General features: G+C 36.1%; 2 protein-coding genes and 1 long non-coding RNA gene across 9 annotated transcripts in view; 2 read left to right on the forward strand and 1 right to left on the reverse strand.

Annotated features, from left to right (window-relative positions):
- aqp4 (aquaporin 4) overlaps nt 1-4320 on the forward strand; it is a 7498-nt gene extending 3178 nt beyond the window's left edge. For both annotated transcript variants that reach the window (XM_024273249.2, XM_024273250.2), the window contains exon 5: nt 2230-4320. In XM_024273249.2, the coding sequence (XP_024129017.1) occupies nt 2230-2481 (252 nt within the window). In that variant the 3' untranslated portion in view covers nt 2482-4320. The remainder of the gene's footprint in view (nt 1-2229) is intronic.
- Nucleotides 288-19584, reverse strand: part of LOC118599941 — a 43612-nt gene continuing 24315 nt past the window's right edge. The window contains exon 3 of the long non-coding RNA XR_004949476.1: nt 288-2415. This is a non-coding gene — a long non-coding RNA (uncharacterized LOC118599941). The remainder of the gene's footprint in view (nt 2416-19584) is intronic.
- The window catches only part of LOC112147789 (BTB/POZ domain-containing protein KCTD1), a 23694-nt gene continuing 15343 nt past the window's right edge, over nt 11234-19584 (forward strand). The window contains exons 1-3 of one of the 6 annotated variants that reach the window (XM_024274392.2): nt 12603-12725; nt 12821-12868; nt 12974-13049. In XM_024274392.2, coding sequence (XP_024130160.1) covers nt 13041-13049 — 9 coding nt within the window. In that variant the 5' untranslated portion in view covers nt 12603-12725; nt 12821-12868; nt 12974-13040. The other 5 variants (XM_024274391.2, XM_024274395.1, XM_024274390.2 and 2 more) reach the window with 5 other exon arrangements.

Here is a 19584-nt window from a genome sequence, read left to right on the forward strand (position 1 = left end):
CGGGCCAGAGTCTATTTGGGTGTATTCAGACTAAATATCTGTTCCGTATTATCGGAGAAAAGGAACTCTGGTTCACTTTAAGTGAACTAAATGTGTCCAGTCTGAATTCACTCTGAGTCGTGTCATGTTTATTGACAGAAAAACCTGTTACTTCATGATTGCATTATATTTTATACGGATAAAAAAATCTATTATATTTATCAGAACAGATCCCGTTTGCAAAAAATATTATTTATATCTTTGAAATGATGATAAATTAATTGGATCTTTCTAGACAATAAGGTGTGTTTTTTTTTTTTTTTCACATTTACTGTATGATATGCAACTCCTGCATGTTTTCCAAAATGGGATCTTCTAATTGGTTGGACACACTTGAACCAGGTAATCACTTATGAGTAGGGCTTGGATATTTGGAAATCATGTAGACACTGCGGCCCTTGAGGCCTGGAGTTGCCTATCCATGATGTAGTGCAGACTACTGTATGTTCCCTTGTTTATTTATTCAAGAAATAACATTTTAAATTGATTAAATTGAACACATTTTTACATTGTTTACCAGATTGTTTTCGTAATTCTTCTTTCTTACTGGACATTAGTAATTACATTACTAAATAATTAATTAATTGCATTACTGCCACATACTTAAAAAGTCACCAAAATTTGGACACTCCTAGTAACCGGTGAAAATTAATTTTGACATTGAAAGACAAAAGAAAAAAAACAAAAAAAAAAAGAATTGTCGATATCACAGCAGGAGAAACCATCAAAGAAATGAACAGAGCTTTCCAATTCTCTAACAAAAAACACACGAGACAGGATATCTAACGGAACTTTTGAAATTATTATGGGATGGTCAAAGGTACTGCAGCATGATGGCCATTTTGTGGCAAAGCATAGAACTTCTCCATTTTCATATCTTCCCACAATATAGGAAAATTAACTTTAGTTTGAGCAAGATTTACAAAATTACACACACATCCTGCCATCTTCAACAACCACCACTGTAGTTTTGTTGACTTTTGACCTCGGGAAGAGGCTGCCAGCTTGAATTAAAAAACAAAAGAACGAAAAAAAAAACTACAAATTTCATCTAAGATTTTTATCGATCCCCTCCTAATTCCTCGACCATCATTGGGGAAATACTTGGAAAAAATGTTGGAATTTGAAGTTGTAGATTTTGAACCACGCTAGCGTTGCAAGCTCCTAAAAGTGGTGTTCTTCTTTTGGTCGCATATTTTTTACCTTTATATTGAGAAAATTGATTACATGAATCCTTGGATCAAGCTGAATGAAACAAAATAACATAAGATATGACTATATAAGGAATGTGGATGTGGTTCACTAAAAGCCTCTGTTGCCAAGGAAATCCAAAAATGTACTTTTGCCAATTCTTCTAAAAAATGACATAGACCTGTCCGTCACTCTTAGGCTGCCAAAACTTAAAATTGTTGCTATGGAGAAAAACCAACAGAAAAGCCACCATTTTGAAAAAAAGTATTTTTTCATAAATTTATCGTGTGGAGCTCTGGCCAGGCAGCGGGGGAGGTTAAAGTGACTGAAGCAGCTGCTCAACCTGTGAAAGTGGGTTAAAGGTGGGGGAGTACCAAGGGTGGCTAGCCCTGCAGGCCATACAACAACACCGAACTGGGTAACCATGCATTTGAAATCAAGCGTGCTAACTAATTGCACCACCGATCAGCTAATACTTTCATGGAAATTAGGGGAATTTTAGCTGTTTAAGGTGTTGGGAGGAAAAAAAAACACTAGATCGCCAGTTAAATTTGTCTTTTTCTACCAAAATGAACCGGAAGAGTAAATTCCCATGTAATTTTATATTAAAAAAAACATACAAACCTCTGTTTTGAGTCGTTGTTTCCTCCTCTTCCTTTTTTCATCCTTAATGTTTTAAAGAAGCGCCTCCCTCTCCTCCCCTCCCCCAAACACAGACATTATTTTTATTTTTACTTCAAATGAGTGGTGTGTCAGACTGTTTAACAAAAAAAAGAAAAGAAAAAAATCACTGGGCGCCCCCTCCACCAGATGGCAACCTAGGCAGCCGCCTACGTTGCCTATGCCCAGGGCCGGCCCTGCTTGCGGCTTAAATTTATAACTGTTATGTGATTCCCCAATTCTCATCTTAAAACCAAACTGTTCCACTTTTTAAATGAAATCATGGGGAAGAAAATCAATGGATTGCCACCAACCAAAGCCTCTCCTTTGTTTTCGTAGGTGTACTGGCTGGGTCCCATTCTCGGAGGGCTGCTGGCTGCAGGTTTTTACGAGTACCTGTACTGCCCCGACCCTGAGATAAAGAAGAAAATGCATCAAATCTTCAAGAAGGCCCCATCAGGGACTTACAAAGAGGTGGAAACTGAAGACTGCGGGGTCAAGTCTGTCTCCGGCCACAACATCGATCTGGAAAAAGCGGAGAAAAAAGATTTGTTCCATGACTCAACGGGAGAAGTGCTGTCCTCGGTATGACTATCACGTGCACTGGAAATGGAGACCAACTTGTAGTGACAACTTTTGCCCCCCCCACCTGAGACTTTGTTCTTATAGCAAAGTATGTTTTTTCTTTCTTTTTACATCTACTCTCTTGGAGAGCAAGTTATTTTATATCATGTAGCAGACAATAAACACGGCCGACTGGTATTAAGGAAATATGTGTGGGGTCAACCAATTACATGGGGTCATCACTCTGCATTGGAGACGTGAGGAAGAAGAGAACGTAGCCTTGTTAATTTTGGATTAGTGTCACATTTGGTCTGCCTTCTGTGCATGTGTTCGACAGAGAGATCGTCCGTGTGATCATTAAGCACAATATACATCCCGAGAAATGGAAGACAGCTCTGACAAGCTGTAATAACACAGTTGTATGGCAGCGTTCTCTATTTTCAGTGCATCGACGAGGATAATAATTTATGGAAACTCTCTTCTGTTTATGCTTTTCTTTAGGGATCCCATCTCTCCTTTATAGCTGTACTAAGTTTGATTTATTCCCCTTTAGAAATCTGAATTTTTTTAAATTCATTTTTATTCATTTCCATAGGAAAATATAAACATAATACATTAAAAATACACAAGGCATTTTTTGCTGAGGAATTAAAAGGAAGCAGAATGAAGAAAACTTATTTTTCTGCTCCTTTTATGTGCAATACATACAAAAAAATGTACAACTACAAGCAATTACACATTACTATGTGGATGAGAATATAGTATTTACAGGTAAGTAAAATAAACATCAAGATTGGGAAGTCTTTTTCTTCTTTTCCACCGAGTTTTTATAACTCAACGCAACAACAAACAAGGCTATTAATTATATTTTCAGAGTTTTTCTTTATTTTTGTTTATATAAATTGTGACTTGGTTCCTTTGATTATTAAAGTTTGTTCCACATTGAACTGACATACATCTTTCTTTAACTTTTGCTCTAAATTTTGGCAAAGAGAAAACTTCATAACCTTTTAAGTTATATTTCTTTTTGAGAACATGTTTTGTATCTTATGTAGCTTTGTGCATTAACTTTAAAGATTAACTTAAACATTTATTTTTTTTTTTATTATTTACTGAATATTTCGAGTTTGTAAAACATTATTTGTGATCTGCTGTTCACTTTCTTTAAGTATTTAATCTTTTATCATTAGGATTATGTTTTCTTAAGTTGTGTAAACATACTAGAAATAGGAAAAAATGCAATTTTTCTTGTATATTCATCAACAGAAGAGCTTTAGATATTCTCTGCACCATTTAATACCTAATAAAAAATCATGTAATTATTGGATTTTTTTAGTTTAGACTGATACAAAAAACAAATTTATACCAATAAATCTTTTACTTCTGGATTTTTTGTATTAATTATTCTTGCCAGTTGCATAGTTGAAAATTACACTTCAGAAATAAAAGGCAATCTGTGAAAGAAAGTGTACATTTTATTGTGTTCTGTGGAGCTCTGTGGAACTTGAGAGCTGTAATTTAGACACTAAATCAACATTGTGTTTATACCCACACAGACCGAGCCTTTGTGCGCTCTCACATGTAGCAACTGCCTCGCCTACTGGCCAAAGAGTGAATCTCCTGCAGTGAAAAAGAGATTTCCCTGTTTGGTTTTGTCCAGGCGAGGGCAGCCGTGAGCCTCGGATGGGTAGATTTAGTCAGGCCTGGGCCGGCCAAATGTCACTTTTATTTTGAAATGTATCCAGGTCATTAATTCAGAAGTTCATATAAGGATAAATGTGGCGTTGCTTCCATTTACCATTAAATAAAGAGAGTTGTAAATTGATTTTTTAATGCTTTTTTTGTTACTTCTTTAACAGTTGTTAGATTTTTTTGTCTTTGAACACATGATTTAGTCTTCAGGCTCAACGATTAAGATTAAAATAAGATTTTATTAGCATCTTTTCCTCATTTTTGTCATATATTGCCTATAAAATCATGAGATTGCATCAAAAAACTTTCTATATTTGCCTGCAAACATCCTGATTATTGAAAACAAGCTGGCGTTTGTCACCGTCTTGGATGACGTTTCAGCAAGAGAAAACGCATTGATATTGCTAAGCAAAAACTAACCTTTGCTTTCTGATAGTTTCCGATATTTCTTAAAGTTTGTTTGGGCCTGCAAGTTGAATCCCTAATTTGCAGCAAAGAGGGCAAACCGACACAGCATACACCTTAAATGTCATTAGCAATTAATATTTGGGGGATTCATGAAGAAAAACAGCGTTAAACACTTGTTTAATAATTCATACTATAAACAAGAAAGTCTCCCACTTCCTTAATAATTTAGACGTAAGCTAATGTTGATTTATTCAGGAAGGTCTCTGCCACCAGCACCGCCTGGAGTGCCCAAATTTGAATTAAAGTAGGACAGTAGCAGGCGAGTCTGTAATAACATTTGTATAATTTTATTATTGCTCTGGGCTCAGTTCATTTCCTCCTCCAGTAGCTGCGTGAAATTGTTTGATTCTGGAAACCGCCTTGAGTCTGCGGCTCTGGGGTTGGAGGGCGGTACAGGAACAGGAAGGCATGCGACAGTCTCCGTCTGATGCTGTCATCCACATAAACACTCGTGCACACGTACGCACACACAGAGATAAATAACTTTGTTATTCTGGGTTTTGTAATACTGTTACACCGGCTCACTTAATAACTCAAGCTGTCTTGAGAATATGATTGATATTCTCACTCACCTTGTCACTTATGATGAATATTTTTGCGGCGTTTGTGTGAGATAGCAAGGAAGGGAAATAACTCATTCATTATGTGATCAAATTATGAAAAAGATGAGATTATGCTTTTTGTCCTTATTTTTTTCCACATGAGGAATCCCGACGACGGAACTCTTCGGCAACTTTCCAAACAATCTTTCACTTCAGAGAAATGAAATATTTCAAGCTTATCATTTCCTGTTTGGGCCGTTTTGTTTACGGGTGATAGGACGATCATTTCCAAATTACAAAACTCTGATTACTCTGACACAAACAATCAAGTTTGGGAGGTATTAGCTGGCGTAACACACACCTGAGACCCCGGTGGCTCTGAGGGTGGAGACGTTCTGATTGGTTTCCTCCAGGCTCTGCTTCCAACTTCCCACCCGCACACATTCCCTCACTCGTCCTCCCCCTCCAATTCCTTTATGCAGAGCAGCCCAAACTGCAGTTTGATGAAACACATTTGTTTGACTTAACTCTTGCCTCGCCATCATGGCTAAATCTCAAAGGCCTGTCGGTGTAATGTGGCCCATCAGCGATTGGGTTAATGAGAGGATATATGTACAAGTGTGGGACTTGACCCGAGGAGCTGTTTTCCATTTGGGTTTGGTCTGCTCATGTTATTAGGGAAACCTTTATTATTGTTGCCCTCTAGTGGGAACTATATAATAGGATTACATTTTATTAGAGCCTCCCAGCATTACCCAAGCAGCCCCCTCCTTTCTTCTCCGTTCCCCCCCACAGTAGGGACTCCTCTGTCCAGTGTGGGTGGGATGGTTTGCATTTGGGCCTCATAGAGATGCCAACAAGTAGGGGTGTGCCAAGACATCGATATTGCGATATATCGCGATATTTAGTCCTACGATTGATTCTCGATGGGTTTTCACCAAGTTTTGAACTTTTATTTATGTTTGAAGAGGCTGTAAAACGTTATTTTTATCGTCCTTTGGAGGTAGATTGGGGGCGCATATTTCAAGACTGGCCGTCACGAGTACCAATGTGTGCTACTTGAATGATTTAATTTTTGTTCTGTTCTTTGCAAAAGTTTTGCACTGATCAGTGTTTATGTTGTTAACACTGAATTTTACAAATAATTCCAATTTAATTGGCGTCAATTCTGGGCAAAGACATACCGGATTTTCCAGAATATAAGTCGCACCGGAGTATAAATCGGCCCTGGGCTGCATGGCAGCCTAGGCGAAACGTGATTTTTGCCCCGCATCCGCACGCACACACAAATACCATGACCCCACAAAGAAGAAGTGCAGCAGCTGCCTGGAATATGTTCAAATGAGTATTTATTTATTTTACTTGTCAAGGATTAAATAGTAACCACCAAAAAAAATATAAGAATTATACTTTTTCCTAACCGGGTTATGAACCCCAAACTTCTGCAAGAGAAGGCAGCTGTACTAACTACTATACTTACAACTGATTTGGGTTTGTAGATATTTTATCTTTTGACAGTTATCTCCGTTGTTAAGGGTTTAAAGAGAGAAGAAAAATAAAAATGCTTAGTAATTCTTTTCAAACGAAAAAAAAATGTATTTTTGACCGTAATGGGGGAGGGGAGTTGCAAATTTCCCAGCAAATGAATGTAAATAAAACAAACTTCAGCTTTGAGTCCATTTTTTTCCTTCTCTTCCTTCTTTTTTGACCTCAAAACTGTCCCTGAGGGCTTGTTTTGCTGCATTTTCATCCTTAAAGTTTTGAAGAAGCAGCGACTATACCGCACGCCCCTCCTCCCCCTCTCCTCCAAGCTTCGACAGGGGCTGCGTCAGGCAAGGAGGAGCCCAGCACCAGGGAAAATTATTGATTATATCAAATATTTGAGTTATCTTATATATGGTTTTAATCATTAGATTTTTAAAAATTTTACACAAAATGAGAGGTGTGTCAAATTGTAAAAAAAAGAAAGAAGAAGAAAAAAAAAATCATTGCAATTTGGTGCCCCCTCCAGCAGATAGAGCCCAAGGCGGCCGCCTAGCTTGCCTATGCTCTGGTCGCAGGAGCCAAAAAATGCATAATGAAGAGAAAAAAAAACAAACATATAAAAGTCATTCCAGAGTATAAAGTCGCACTTTTAAGAGAAAAGTCCAACATCTATGAGCATGTTTAACAAGCCCGACGTAACATTGCATTTGACACCAGACGCGATTCATGCGTCAAATTTGAGTCTGCTGCCTCTTTTGACGTGCGTCAAGTTTATTGCTCAATGCTTGTCCAAAAATATATTCATAAACTAGACCACATGTGTCAAAGTAAAGGCCGGGGGGCCAGATCCGGCCCTCCGGGTAATTCTATCCGGCCCTGCAGATGTTATTTGCGCTTATTTTAAACTTGTATCATTTTGACCAAATACATTTTTATGGAAAAAAAATATTCAAAGTTATTTAAGGTTTAAGTTGATTTACTCTGGAATAATATTCCTGCCTTTTTATTATTAATAATAATGTTAAAAAGTTATGGTTTTAAAGTTTTAAAAATTGGCATTCTGTAATCTGCAAACTTTTTGGAATATTTTGGCATTTAATATTTTTATGGCTGTTTTGGAGTTTAGCTAATATTTAAGCTACATTCTAGCTGTTTTGGCTGATTTCGTTTTTTTTTTTTAGTTTTAGTTTTTGTTTTTTAGGCTGTTTTGGAGTTAGGCTAATATTTACACGCAAGTTCTTTTGGCTAATTTAAGGTTTTTTTCAGTTTTTAGGGTCATTTTTAAGTTTAGCTATTATTTCAGCGACACACTACCTGTTTTGGCTGATTTAGTTTTTTTTTTTTTTTTTTTATGTTTTTAAGGCAATTTTGGCATTTAGCTAATATTTTAGCTAGCTATCAGCTTCAGCGTCTTCAGCTAATGACCCTTTTCACGTGACGTCACGCATCACCAGAAAGGGCAGAGTTGCTTCCAGCTTATATTGTTTAGAATGGTAAAGCTGACTATTAAATGCTTTTAAAGCAATTTTACATTAATAATAAAGGGTAATCTAACTAATTGTAACCAAAATTTGTACAATATTTATTGTATAAATGTTTTTTTGTTTGTTTTTTAGGCTAATTTGGCTTTTAGCTAATATTTAGCAGGCTATGAGCTTCAGCATTTTTATCTACCAATTTCAGCATCTTCAGCGGCCAAATTCAGCTTTACACTAGTATTATCGCAGGTATATATCTAGCATTATGGATAGGTTTTCCTAAAAAAAATATGTGTTCTTCTATATAATGTAAGTAATTAGAGACAATTTTTACCAATTATCGCAGTATCGCGATATCATCGATATCTGGAGCCATGTATCGCATCGTATTGTAAGGTACCAGTGATTCCCAGTCCTAACAACAAGTGGCAAACAAAGTCCTCTAAGACAAAACACATCTTATATTCCTGCTGAGTCATGCCAGAGACACAAAATCAAATAATAAAGTTAGCATAAAGAGCACATAAAGCATAAGCCTGTTTTTAACTGGATAAAGGATCTCCTCTGTCAAAGAACGACTGTCTTCTCCTCCCAGGCCATGATGGCACGACTTGGACAACGCGATAGCAGCAGAGACATTCTCCAGAGCTAAATTTCATTGTGCCAAAGATAATATTTGATGAACGGTTCTGGCCTAAAACTGTGCAACCCTGCGGGGCGAACTGAGTCAGGATCTGGAACGGCTTCAGCACTTTGCCTTATCCATCCCACTCTCTTACATAACCAAAGGCCATCGGAGCAGCGAGCATAGGAGCAGTTATTACCGTGGTCTGAGGCTGCAGCAGCATCTCCATGTCGACAGTAACTTGCAAAGAGCGGGTGGCCCAATGTGCACTGATTATTTGTATCATTTAGTTGCATTATGTCACACAAGGAGGAGAATGTTGAAGGTGCTTCTCGGCAAACTTGGTTTTGTGAAATCCGGTTACAGATTTTGCAGGTTTGTTGAAAGTCTGTTACAAGTGTTAAAAATTTTACTTTATATCTTTTTTTAATTTTGCATGATGCATTTACATCATGTCCAAAAGGAAAGTGTAATAAAAATATGATTTGATATCCTTAAGTAAAGCAGAAAACAATGAAGCCCAAACCAGAAGTTTCAGAATAAATATTTAGTGATACGTAAAACTTCTTGACCACTCTCCCTCTAATTAAATATTCATAACAATGCTTTTTACTTACTAAATCCGATTTCATTTTTACGTTAGGTAAATGGCGAGTACTTGACTGTGAGCGGGAGGTACATGATAATTGTGAAACTACTGCAGCAACGTCACAAATGGAGAAGAGTCACTGAGTCCACTAAGCAACTGAGCGAGGTCGGCATAAATCCTAAGCTGACATAAATCAATATAAGCCACTAACACACAAGACCTTTTCTGACTGGAAAACCCTTAAGCACTGAGCATAAAAACAACAAAAAAGGGATGAGAATTCATCATTTTAGGATTCAAAGCATCTTCTAGAGAAAAAAAAGGGTTTCCTTTCAAAATAAGACAAAAGTATGGAACTCTGGAGATGGCATTAAAAAAAATTGATTAAAATAAATACATTTCTTGCTTAAGTTGACAATTTGTGGCAACACATTAGTATTTTGTGTGTTACCGGCTACAAATGAGAATTTCTTTAGCATTTTGTGTGCATAAATGACCGATTTTGAGGATACAAATTAATAATATGTTATTTTAAATTCCTACAACTACAACAAAATGATCATTTGCAGCCACAAAATAATACATTGTACACACAACATGCTAACAAAAATCTAGTTTTTGGCCATGATATACAAATTTTTCCCAGAAAAATTTTAATTTATGATGACAAAATAGTAATATCTGGACACAAAATGCCAAAAATGATCATTTGTGGCCAAAAAAATGCAAATTTGTGCCCAAAAAGGTTAATTTATGATGATAAAATACCAATTTGTGCCCAAAAAATTCAAATTTGTGCACACAAAAATTATTTTATTATGATAAAATAGCCATATGTGCTCAAAAAAATCTATTTGTGCCCGCAAAATGTTAATTTATGATTATAAAATACCAATTTGTGCCCCAAAGATGTTAATTTATGATCACCAAACGTTAATTTCTTTCACAAAATACCAATTTGTGCCCAAAAAATGTTATTTTGCTATGGTAAAATACAACTTTGTGAACATAAAATGCTTGTGGCCACAAAATACCAATTTGTGCCTTAAAAGGTGCTACTGTTACTCACAAAATGCTAATTTGTGATGAGAAAGTACTTTGTTATGTACACAAAATGCTAATTTTTTCCCACAAAACGCTTATATGATGCTAATTTCTGGGAGAGAAATTCAAAATTGTGACCATAAAATGCTAAAAATATTCTTGTTTGTAGCCAGAAAATACCAATTTGTGCACACAAAATGTTAATTGATGATGACAAAATACAAATTTGTGCACACAAAATTCTATTTGTGCACACAAAATGTTAATTTATGGTGACAAAAATAATAATTTGTGGCCAAAAAATGCTATTTGTCTGCTCAAAATGTTAATTTATGATGAGAAATTAAAAATTTGTGCCCACAAAATTCTTGTTTGTGGGCACAAAATACCTATTTGTGCACACAAAATGTTAATTTATGATGACAAAATAAAATTTGTGTACATTAAATGCTAACATTCTTGTTTGTGGGCACAAAATACCCATTTGTGCACACAAAATGTTAATTTATGATGACGAAATACAAATTTGTGGCCAAAAAAAATGCTATTTGTCTCCACAAAATATTAATTTATGATGAGAAAATAAAAATTTGTGCCCACAAAATCCCAACAAAATTCTTGTTTGTGGGCACAAAATACCTATTTGTGCACACAAAATGTTAATTTATGATGACAAAAAACAAATTTGTGTCCAAAAAAAAATATGTTAATTTATGATGACAAAGTGGTTAATTCTGTGCCCAAAAATTCTAATTTCGTTCCACAAAAGGCTTATAAAATGCTAATTTGTGGCACCAAAATGAAAAATTGTGGCCAAGTAATGCTAATTTAAATGCACAAATTATTAAATTAACTATTAAATAATAAATTATAAATGATGTAAATAAATTATAGATTTGCGGGAACTGTTTTTTTAATTTGTATTTTATATTTGTTTTATGTCATGTTCGGGGCTCCGTACAAAGAATAGCATTAATCCTGAAAAACAATGTGACATAAAACTACTAAGTTTATCTTATTATTCCTTTCTTTTTAGCAGTTTTCCTCATGTTTTGTTTAATTTTCTGTGGTTACAGCAGAATTTGCAGCAGTTTTGGTGTAATTCAGGTAAGATTCTTTCTGTATAGGGCAAGCCCACATCTGTAACTAATCTGGATAAATTGCTCTCCAAAAAAAAAAAAAAAACTCTCAGCCAAGCACAACGTTGCCGTTGCAGCCATTGTAAGTTTGGTCTAATCCAAGTTAAACTCCACACTTTCACGCCGAGCAGCAGCAGACTTCAAACCTGTCAGTTTAAAACATCTGATGGATATTTTAAATGCTTCATTTAGACGGTTACATTTGGGTTCCATTTGTGCCCGAAATGGGTAACGGATGGAGTTGTAAGACCTCAGTGCCCCCATACTTTTTTAGACTGGAGGCACAAAATCATGGTGTAAAACTTTGAGGCAAATACTGTAACTTAATCCTCTCTTTGTTTCCCTGATGGTCAAAAAGTCATCACACAAAAACTGATTTTGTGTGATGGCATCCATCAGTCAGTCCTGCTTAAAGTTAAATCTCAAACTGAAAAAAAAATCCACTTTTCTTGATTTATTTACACAGAATCTGTTTGTAAATGTTTGTGAATGTGTTCATCTCTTTCACGTCTTTCATGTTGGGTTCTATTACATTACAACTTGATCCTCTCGACAGTAGGGGGCGGGAGAGCATTTTCAGCCTGTTTTTTTTACCGACTGTTAAGAATGTAAAGGAATATAACTGTCAGTTTAGTGGAAAATTCTAGTCTAAAGTTTGACAAAGCAAATTCTAGAGTGAGTGGAAAAAAAGTCTACTTTTAAAGATGAGATTTGGTACTTTGTGCGTCCCTAAAAGCCTCAGAAGTGCCTCAATCTTTCTGAAATCATGCATGGTTGAACATTTGAAATGAGCTCGCGCATCACCCTCGGGCACTGATTCAGACTTGATTGAGGCAAGGCAAGCTGCAAGTGCTTATTTATACAACTACGTCACTCTGGAGGCTGTCCAGAGGCAGAAAAGACTGCAAAGCAACGCCACTAAAAATCCATTTGTTTCACAAGTTTCATCAACAAGTTGTCCAAATTACGCACGCCGTGTGCGCCAAAAGGAGCAGACTAGACAGGTTTGATGTCTTGAGAGGACAGAGGGGGGGTGGAAATCAAAGAACTCCACCAACAATCTATATAATTATCATCATCTGCTGCCTTTCCTTTCCTCCCTTGCTAAGAAACACTCCATCCATTTGTAGAAATCGCCTGGGGTTACGTTACATCAAAACTAATCATAACGATTAAAATCTGCTTCTCTGCAAGGAGGCAAGAAGAGAAGTGAGGGGGTGAAATAAGAAAAATATATTTCTTTGATTTAAAAAAAAAGTGTAAATGTGTGGCTCTGCCACTAAGATCTCCTCTTTCCCTCGCAGTTGTTTGCTGCAGATTGGTTTAGACTCGGGCAGAGACATGAGCTAATTGTATCCTGATCTTTGCCTTGAGGGGTTTCGCAGCCCTGGAGCAAGTATTCTCTGTATTTTGTTCTGTCTACCTTAGCCAAGCTATTGCATTTCTCTCTGGTTTAGGAGCAGAAGCAGATCGTGGGCCAAATCGGAGGCAAAAGGTGGACAAAACCCCACTTTAGGACGCTCCATGTTCCAGGTAAGGAAAGATTTCTTCGGTTTGGGCTCTTATTTCCGAGGTCGGATGGACTGGGACGTCGAGGCGCAGCAGCTTTTACGCATGTGCCAAGCGGTTTCTTTTTTAAAATATTAACCATTTCCTTGCTTTTGTGGCGGGGTTACAGCACAAATGTGCGCGACACAGATGTAGTAGTGGTCGCGCTATGAGAACATCGGATCAGACTGCGGTCCTGTCGAGCGGGCGCTCCACTTCTGCCCCGCGTGAATTCGCTCCTGGCGCGTCGGAGCTCCGAGAAACGCCACAGTCTCCGCGCCGCGGAGGCTTTCTAACTTACTTAGAACTTACTTAAACGCGCGTTAGTCGTTTCGGAGGGGGTTTTGTTCAAACTCTATTCTCTCGTGAAACATTCCCATTTCCTGGCTGGCCCGGATCATCTGCTGAAAGACGCCATTGTGGAGTCATTTCGCCGCGGGCGTTTTTCTTCGTCTGTATGACAGGATACGCACGTCAATGCAGGATTTGTGAATCATCCTTAAATACAAGCGACGGTTGTGTTAACAGTTTAGTTTTTTATGTAAGGCTAAAATAGGAGTGAATTCTGCGCCTTAGTGTCTTGGACGCACGGTGCGCAATAATCAAGTCCAAACTGGATGGACTTGTGCGCCTCTGAGCCACAACATGGACTTAACTAGTCACTGTGGAACAATCACTCTCCAGTTTACAGTTAAAACTTTCTGGTTTTGTCCTATAAAGTCATAGAGGACTCGAATTCTAAATAATATTATAAAAGAAAAGCAAAGTGTGGGTCATTTGAGGGAAATCCAGGGGTGGAGCTAGAACATTTAATATTGGGGGCAGAAGGGGGGCCACAAGACTTAATGTGGAAGACCATTACAAACAAAAGGATCAGAAATACATCTTAAAACAGGTTTTTTTTTTTTTTAACATTTCGACGTAAGTTCTTTTAGTTGAGGTGCTATTACTAATGCTTAATCTAAGGGTCTGCAACCCTCATCAGTTAAAGAGCCATTCTGGAGGATTTCTTACTGACAACATCCCAGCAGGAAGTCCCATTTCACCTTTTAATGTCAAAGTCAAGGCCCGGGGGCCGGATCCGGCCCTCCAGATCATTTTATTTTATTGTTATTAACGACTCGATGTTATCTTGCACTTATTTTATAACTTGTACAATTTATTCTTGGATGATATTCTTGCCTTTTTATTATTCATAATTAGGTCAAAAAGTTACGGCTTTAAAGTTTTATAAATTAGCATTCTTCTGGCTTTTTGGACTATTTTTGCATTTACTACGATTTATTTGGCTATTTTGGAATTTTGCTAAAATTTCAGCTACGTGCTAGCTGTTTGGCTAATTTAGGCTTTTTTTTCTTTCTTTCTTTTTGGGCCAGTTTGGCATTTAGCTAATATTTCAGCCACATGCTAGCTGTTTTAGGCTAATTAATTTTTTTCCCTTTTTTGGCTAATTTGGAGTTTAGCTAATATTTCAGCTGCATGCTAGCTGTTTTGGCTAATTTAGACTTTTTTTCCCGTTTTTTAGACTGTTTTGGAGTTTAGTTAATATGCTAGCTGTTTTGGCTAATTTAGGGTTTTTTATTAAATTAGGCTGTGTTGGAGTTCGGTTAAAATTTACACACTAACCTTTTTGTCTAATTTAGGCTCTTTTGTTTTGCTTTTGATGTTGTTTTGGAGTTTAGTCAATATTTCAGCTGCATGCTAGCTGTTTTGACTGATTTAGGCTTTTTTTTCGTTTTTTTTAGGCTGTTTTAGATTTTAGCCAATATTTCAACTACATGTTAGCTGTGTTGGCTAATATAGTTTTTTTTTTTAAAGTTTTTTAGGCTGTTTTGGAGTTAAGCTAATATTTACACACGAGCTGTTTTTGGCTAATTTAGTCTTTTCTCTATTTTTTAGGCTATTTTGAAGTTTAGCTACTTTTTCAGCTACATGCTAGGCTAACCTCGTTTTTTTAGGCTAATTTAGCATTAAGCTAATATTTTAGCTAGCCATCAGCTTCAGTGTTTTCAGATATTAGCTTCAGTGATTTTAGCTAGCATCCTCAGCAGCCAAATTCAGCTCACATTCACACAAACATTGTCGCAGGTAGTGCTATATATCAAGTCTATCATAATAATGCTAAAGATTTACAGTTTTAAAGTTTGGAAAATCTTGTTTTAGAGTGTTCAATAAATGTTTATCCTGTTTGGCCCACAACCTAAGGTGTGTTTTGGATTTTGACCTACTGTATGATTGAGTTTGACAGTCCTGCTTTAGAAAAAGAGAACACTATTTATAGTATTGTGTTAAATACTAATACATTTATTTCTTCAAGCATAAATAAAACAGAAACATAAAGAGAAAATAGCCTTTGTTTTGAAATAAGAATTTGTTTCTAGTTCTTTAGAGATCTACATGACATTCTTTCAAAATAAGACATCCTGTACCACATAAAGTCACCTCAATGTAGTAGTGGGTAGTGACAATGGAGGGGTTGAAGAGCCGCAGGTTGCAGACCCCTGGCTTAATCCAATGAAACTAAACATGTTCTAGTTGCATTTTTTTCTCATAGTAGAGGACCTTAATCTGAGTCTGCAACCTTCAACACTTACAGAGCAATTCGGGTCCATTTTCCCACAGACCAAAACCCAGCAGGACCCACAAAGCCTCACTTCATTCTTGAGAAAAATAAGACACGGATTTGCATTTATGGTAAAAAAAAAATAACTTTTTTTGTATGAAATACATAAATCCCACTCCAAACATAAATCAGAGCCAATTGTGACTTTCACTGTATTTATCAACCCATAAGATGCACTAAACTATTGTTCAAAAATAGAAAATCCATCTTAGTATCCAGTTCGCCTTAATTCTGGTTGTGCTTTCTAACTTCCAATTGATTTTCTGTGGCACACGCCACACAAAAATCTAAAATGTTTTAGCTCGTTTTTATTTATTTTTTTTAAACCCCAAAGCCACAATGGAAGGGTGAAAGAGCCGCAGGTTGCAGACCGCCTGACCTATATCAACGATTTTACGACATAAACTGCATTTTTGAGTATTTCTTAATTCAAATTGTGTTGGATCAGAAAACCGGATGCTTGAAAATTCTCAGACTGAATATGAAGCTATACTGAAACGGGCGTGTCAAAGTCTCCTCTCCCCCTGTGCGCACCATGATCCGCTCACACTTGACATGACGAGCATTCAACACTTGAATTATGACTCACACAAAACTGTACGATTGGATTGATCCATTACATTGGATCAATTAACAAAAGGTCTGTATTTAAAATGATTAGTTTTCCTCAAATTAACATTTTGAGTTGATGGTTTACTCAACTTTAAAAAATAATAATTTGGGCCAAAGTTATATTTTTAAATGTAATCAATTACAAAACTTTTGTTAATTGATCCAATGTTTCTCTTTTTAAAATGTACTCTTTATTTTTGCGTTGTTAATGTTAGCTTGAGGCTAACAGAACTCTCAGCGATGGGGAAGGGGGTGGAGTTGTGTCAACAGTCCCGCCCACAAGCCGTATTGCATTTTCTAATACATAAAATAAGTCTTAAAAAAACAACAAAATCTTTATGCTTTTGGCTAAAAATGTAATAATCATAATTAAAAAATGCCCGGGAACGATTTTACAATTGGAAAAAATGTGGTTTGAACATTATTTGTCAATATTGACTCAAAAATTGGGGGCTAAAGCTTTTTTTTGCCCCCCTGTAGCTGCGATCCTTTCCTCCCAGCAGCATAAAAACGGGTCATGATAGATGTTCTGCTCTGATCACCTGATGGCGCTGCAACTAAAACCATCTGACAGTGTGAAAGCTGCAGCTCATGTTCCCACGTCAAAGCACACAGACACTGATGGAGGACAACTTAAAAAAAAAGAAAAAAAAAGGAAGGAGAAGGGGGGGTGTTTCGCATACAGCCAACACTTATAAACTGGGACAGCTCCAGGCAAAAACGCGGTTATTATATTTCATATCGGGGTCCTGCCACTCCCGCGCCTTGGGACAGATCGGTGTGTGCCAGTAAGCATGCACCACGGTGTCCAACGGCCTGCAGCAACTTCCAAGCGCATCGCACTTCCTTATCTGTGATGTCACGCTGATGCACAGCTGCAGAAGCCCCACAAGACGAGGCTTTTGAAACAGCCGGAAAAAACAACTGAGGGACCGTCCATGAATTATTTCAGCTTCTTTGTCTGTGCTTTAGAGTGCAAGAAGAACATCTGAAAATCAATTAAGTTGCACATTTCTTACAACAGTTTGGGTATTAATGTTTTGGCTATAATTTTAGGAGGGCTGGATATTGATAATTATTTCCAGAAACTATTAAATTTTTTTTTAGATTCTTTCCATCCTTCAATTCAATTTTAATTTTACACATTTATACACATTTGTTTAGGAAAACATTAATAATCTACTATACATTTTTAATATAATTATATTAATCTGATACATTTTGTACATTTTTTTGTGAAATTATTAGTTTTACATGGATTCTCAGAAGGAGAAAAATGTTCACATCATTAACATTGTAAACATTGTTCTGCTTCTCCTGGAGAGCGTTTCAGTTTGGCCACTAGGTGGCGATCACTCTACACCTTATTCCGGAAGAAGAAGAAAAAATGAGCAAAAAAATGATGTTTTACACCACACATGGTTACTTTAAAAATATTTCCTTGAAAGAATATGGAAAAATAATGAGTTTATTAAGATGTTTAGTCAGTCAGCAATGTATGTTTACGTCGAGCAAGTGTTAGCGTTAGCCTTCCTATAGGAAATTCCATTAAACGTTCGCATCAAGCTAGCGGACTTTAGCTTTACGTGCAAAATCAATTTATTTTTATGAATCAATTATTGATCTGTTTAGATTAAATCGATGAATAAATTTTAAACATACATTTTAGTTTATTTTTTGGAGCTATAGTAGTCTAATTTTAACTCAGTTTATGTGATTTTTTAAATTATTTTCCATGAGTTAAAATATAAAAAATTTTAACTCATTTTATGTGTTTTTATTTTTTTCTTGAGTTAAAATATTAACATTTTATTTCAGTTTACGTGACTTTTTATTATTTTTCTTGAGTTAAAATATTAAGATTTTAAATCAGTTTGTTAGTTTTTTATTTTTTTCTTGAGTTAAAATATTAAAATTTTAACTCAGTTTATGCATTTTATTTTTTTTTAGTTAAAATATTAACATTTTAACTCTGTTTACGTGACTTTTTATTATTTTTCTTGAGTTAAAATGACTCAGAAAAAAGTTGGCCCCTTTTTAACCTCAAAGTTGGGTTACAAACTACTCAACTTGTGAAAAATTCCAATGTAACACAAACTTTAGGACTTTTCAGGAGTTCCCCCCCCTTAGATATTCAGGCTTTTCAAGTCTCCTAAACGTAAACCAGCCTTGAAAACCTCCTCGGGCCGGATTGTTATGACACTAAACTACCTGTTATTCTGCAGCCTTTACAACAGGAGGTGACTGAAGTTCGCCCAAAGTCTGTGGCTGCCTGCGTGGGGACATTTGAAACAAATAGCCACGGGCAATAGAGCAGAGACAGCCCATCCAGATTATGTAAATACCAGTCTGTTTGCCTGAAAACTGAATGTTAATGCGCTGATCTAAAATGCTAATTCCGTGTTTGTGGGACGTATTGAAAGCAGCAAAGAAGGGCATTGTGGGAATTGGAGAAGTTAGGAACTTTTAGTTTAGCTGCTTTTTTTTTTTAGCTTTGTGTTCTATAACCCTTTAACACCTGAGGCGTCACAAACTCTCTAACATACTGTAACTTTTTAACTGTTCGTGCGATCAACGTAATTCTGAACAATATCATTGAACATTTTTGTTAGAGTTTCTCCTTTAAAACATCCATATTACACTGTATGATATTAACAATCTCATTATTTTACTAATACATTTTACAATATGTGAACTGTATCAGAATAATATAAATATATTTAAATGAAATAATAGATTTTTTATGTATTTCTAAACAAATGTGTATTTATAAACTTAAAATTGAATTGAATCGAAAAAAATTGAAAAGAATCGGAATCGATTCAGGTTCTTGTGAATCGAATTGTTTCTGGAAATTATAACGAATACCCAGCCCTAAGTGGTGCTCAGGAGAGGGGTCCCTCTGGTGGTTGGAGGTGGACATGGCTTTCGCCATGATGACGACGTAGAAATCATGAAACTTTTATAAGTATGTGGACATTGAAAATACGTTTGAAAAATCTCAAAATTCATCATCCGATATCCCATAATACCTATCTTCTCTGATTTCTTCCTGTTTCCTTTTTTTTCTTTTTAATATATATTTTGTTTTTGATTTCTGGATTTTTTTTTCTTTGCTTTCCAAAATATTTTATCTTTTTCTTTTTTTTAATAGTATTTTAAGAGAACCTGGCTGCAGACATTAAAGTCCAGAACCGAATGTTCCCCATCACTCAAAAAAATGTTGTTTTTTATTCTCTGCAGCCCTAACAGTTTCTGTTTTAAGCTTAAATAAAAGTTTTTTTT

Source organism: Oryzias melastigma, linkage group LG17 (assembly GCF_002922805.2).
Source record: "Oryzias melastigma strain HK-1 linkage group LG17, ASM292280v2, whole genome shotgun sequence".
NCBI classification, from domain to species: domain Eukaryota; kingdom Metazoa; phylum Chordata; class Actinopteri; order Beloniformes; family Adrianichthyidae; genus Oryzias; species Oryzias melastigma.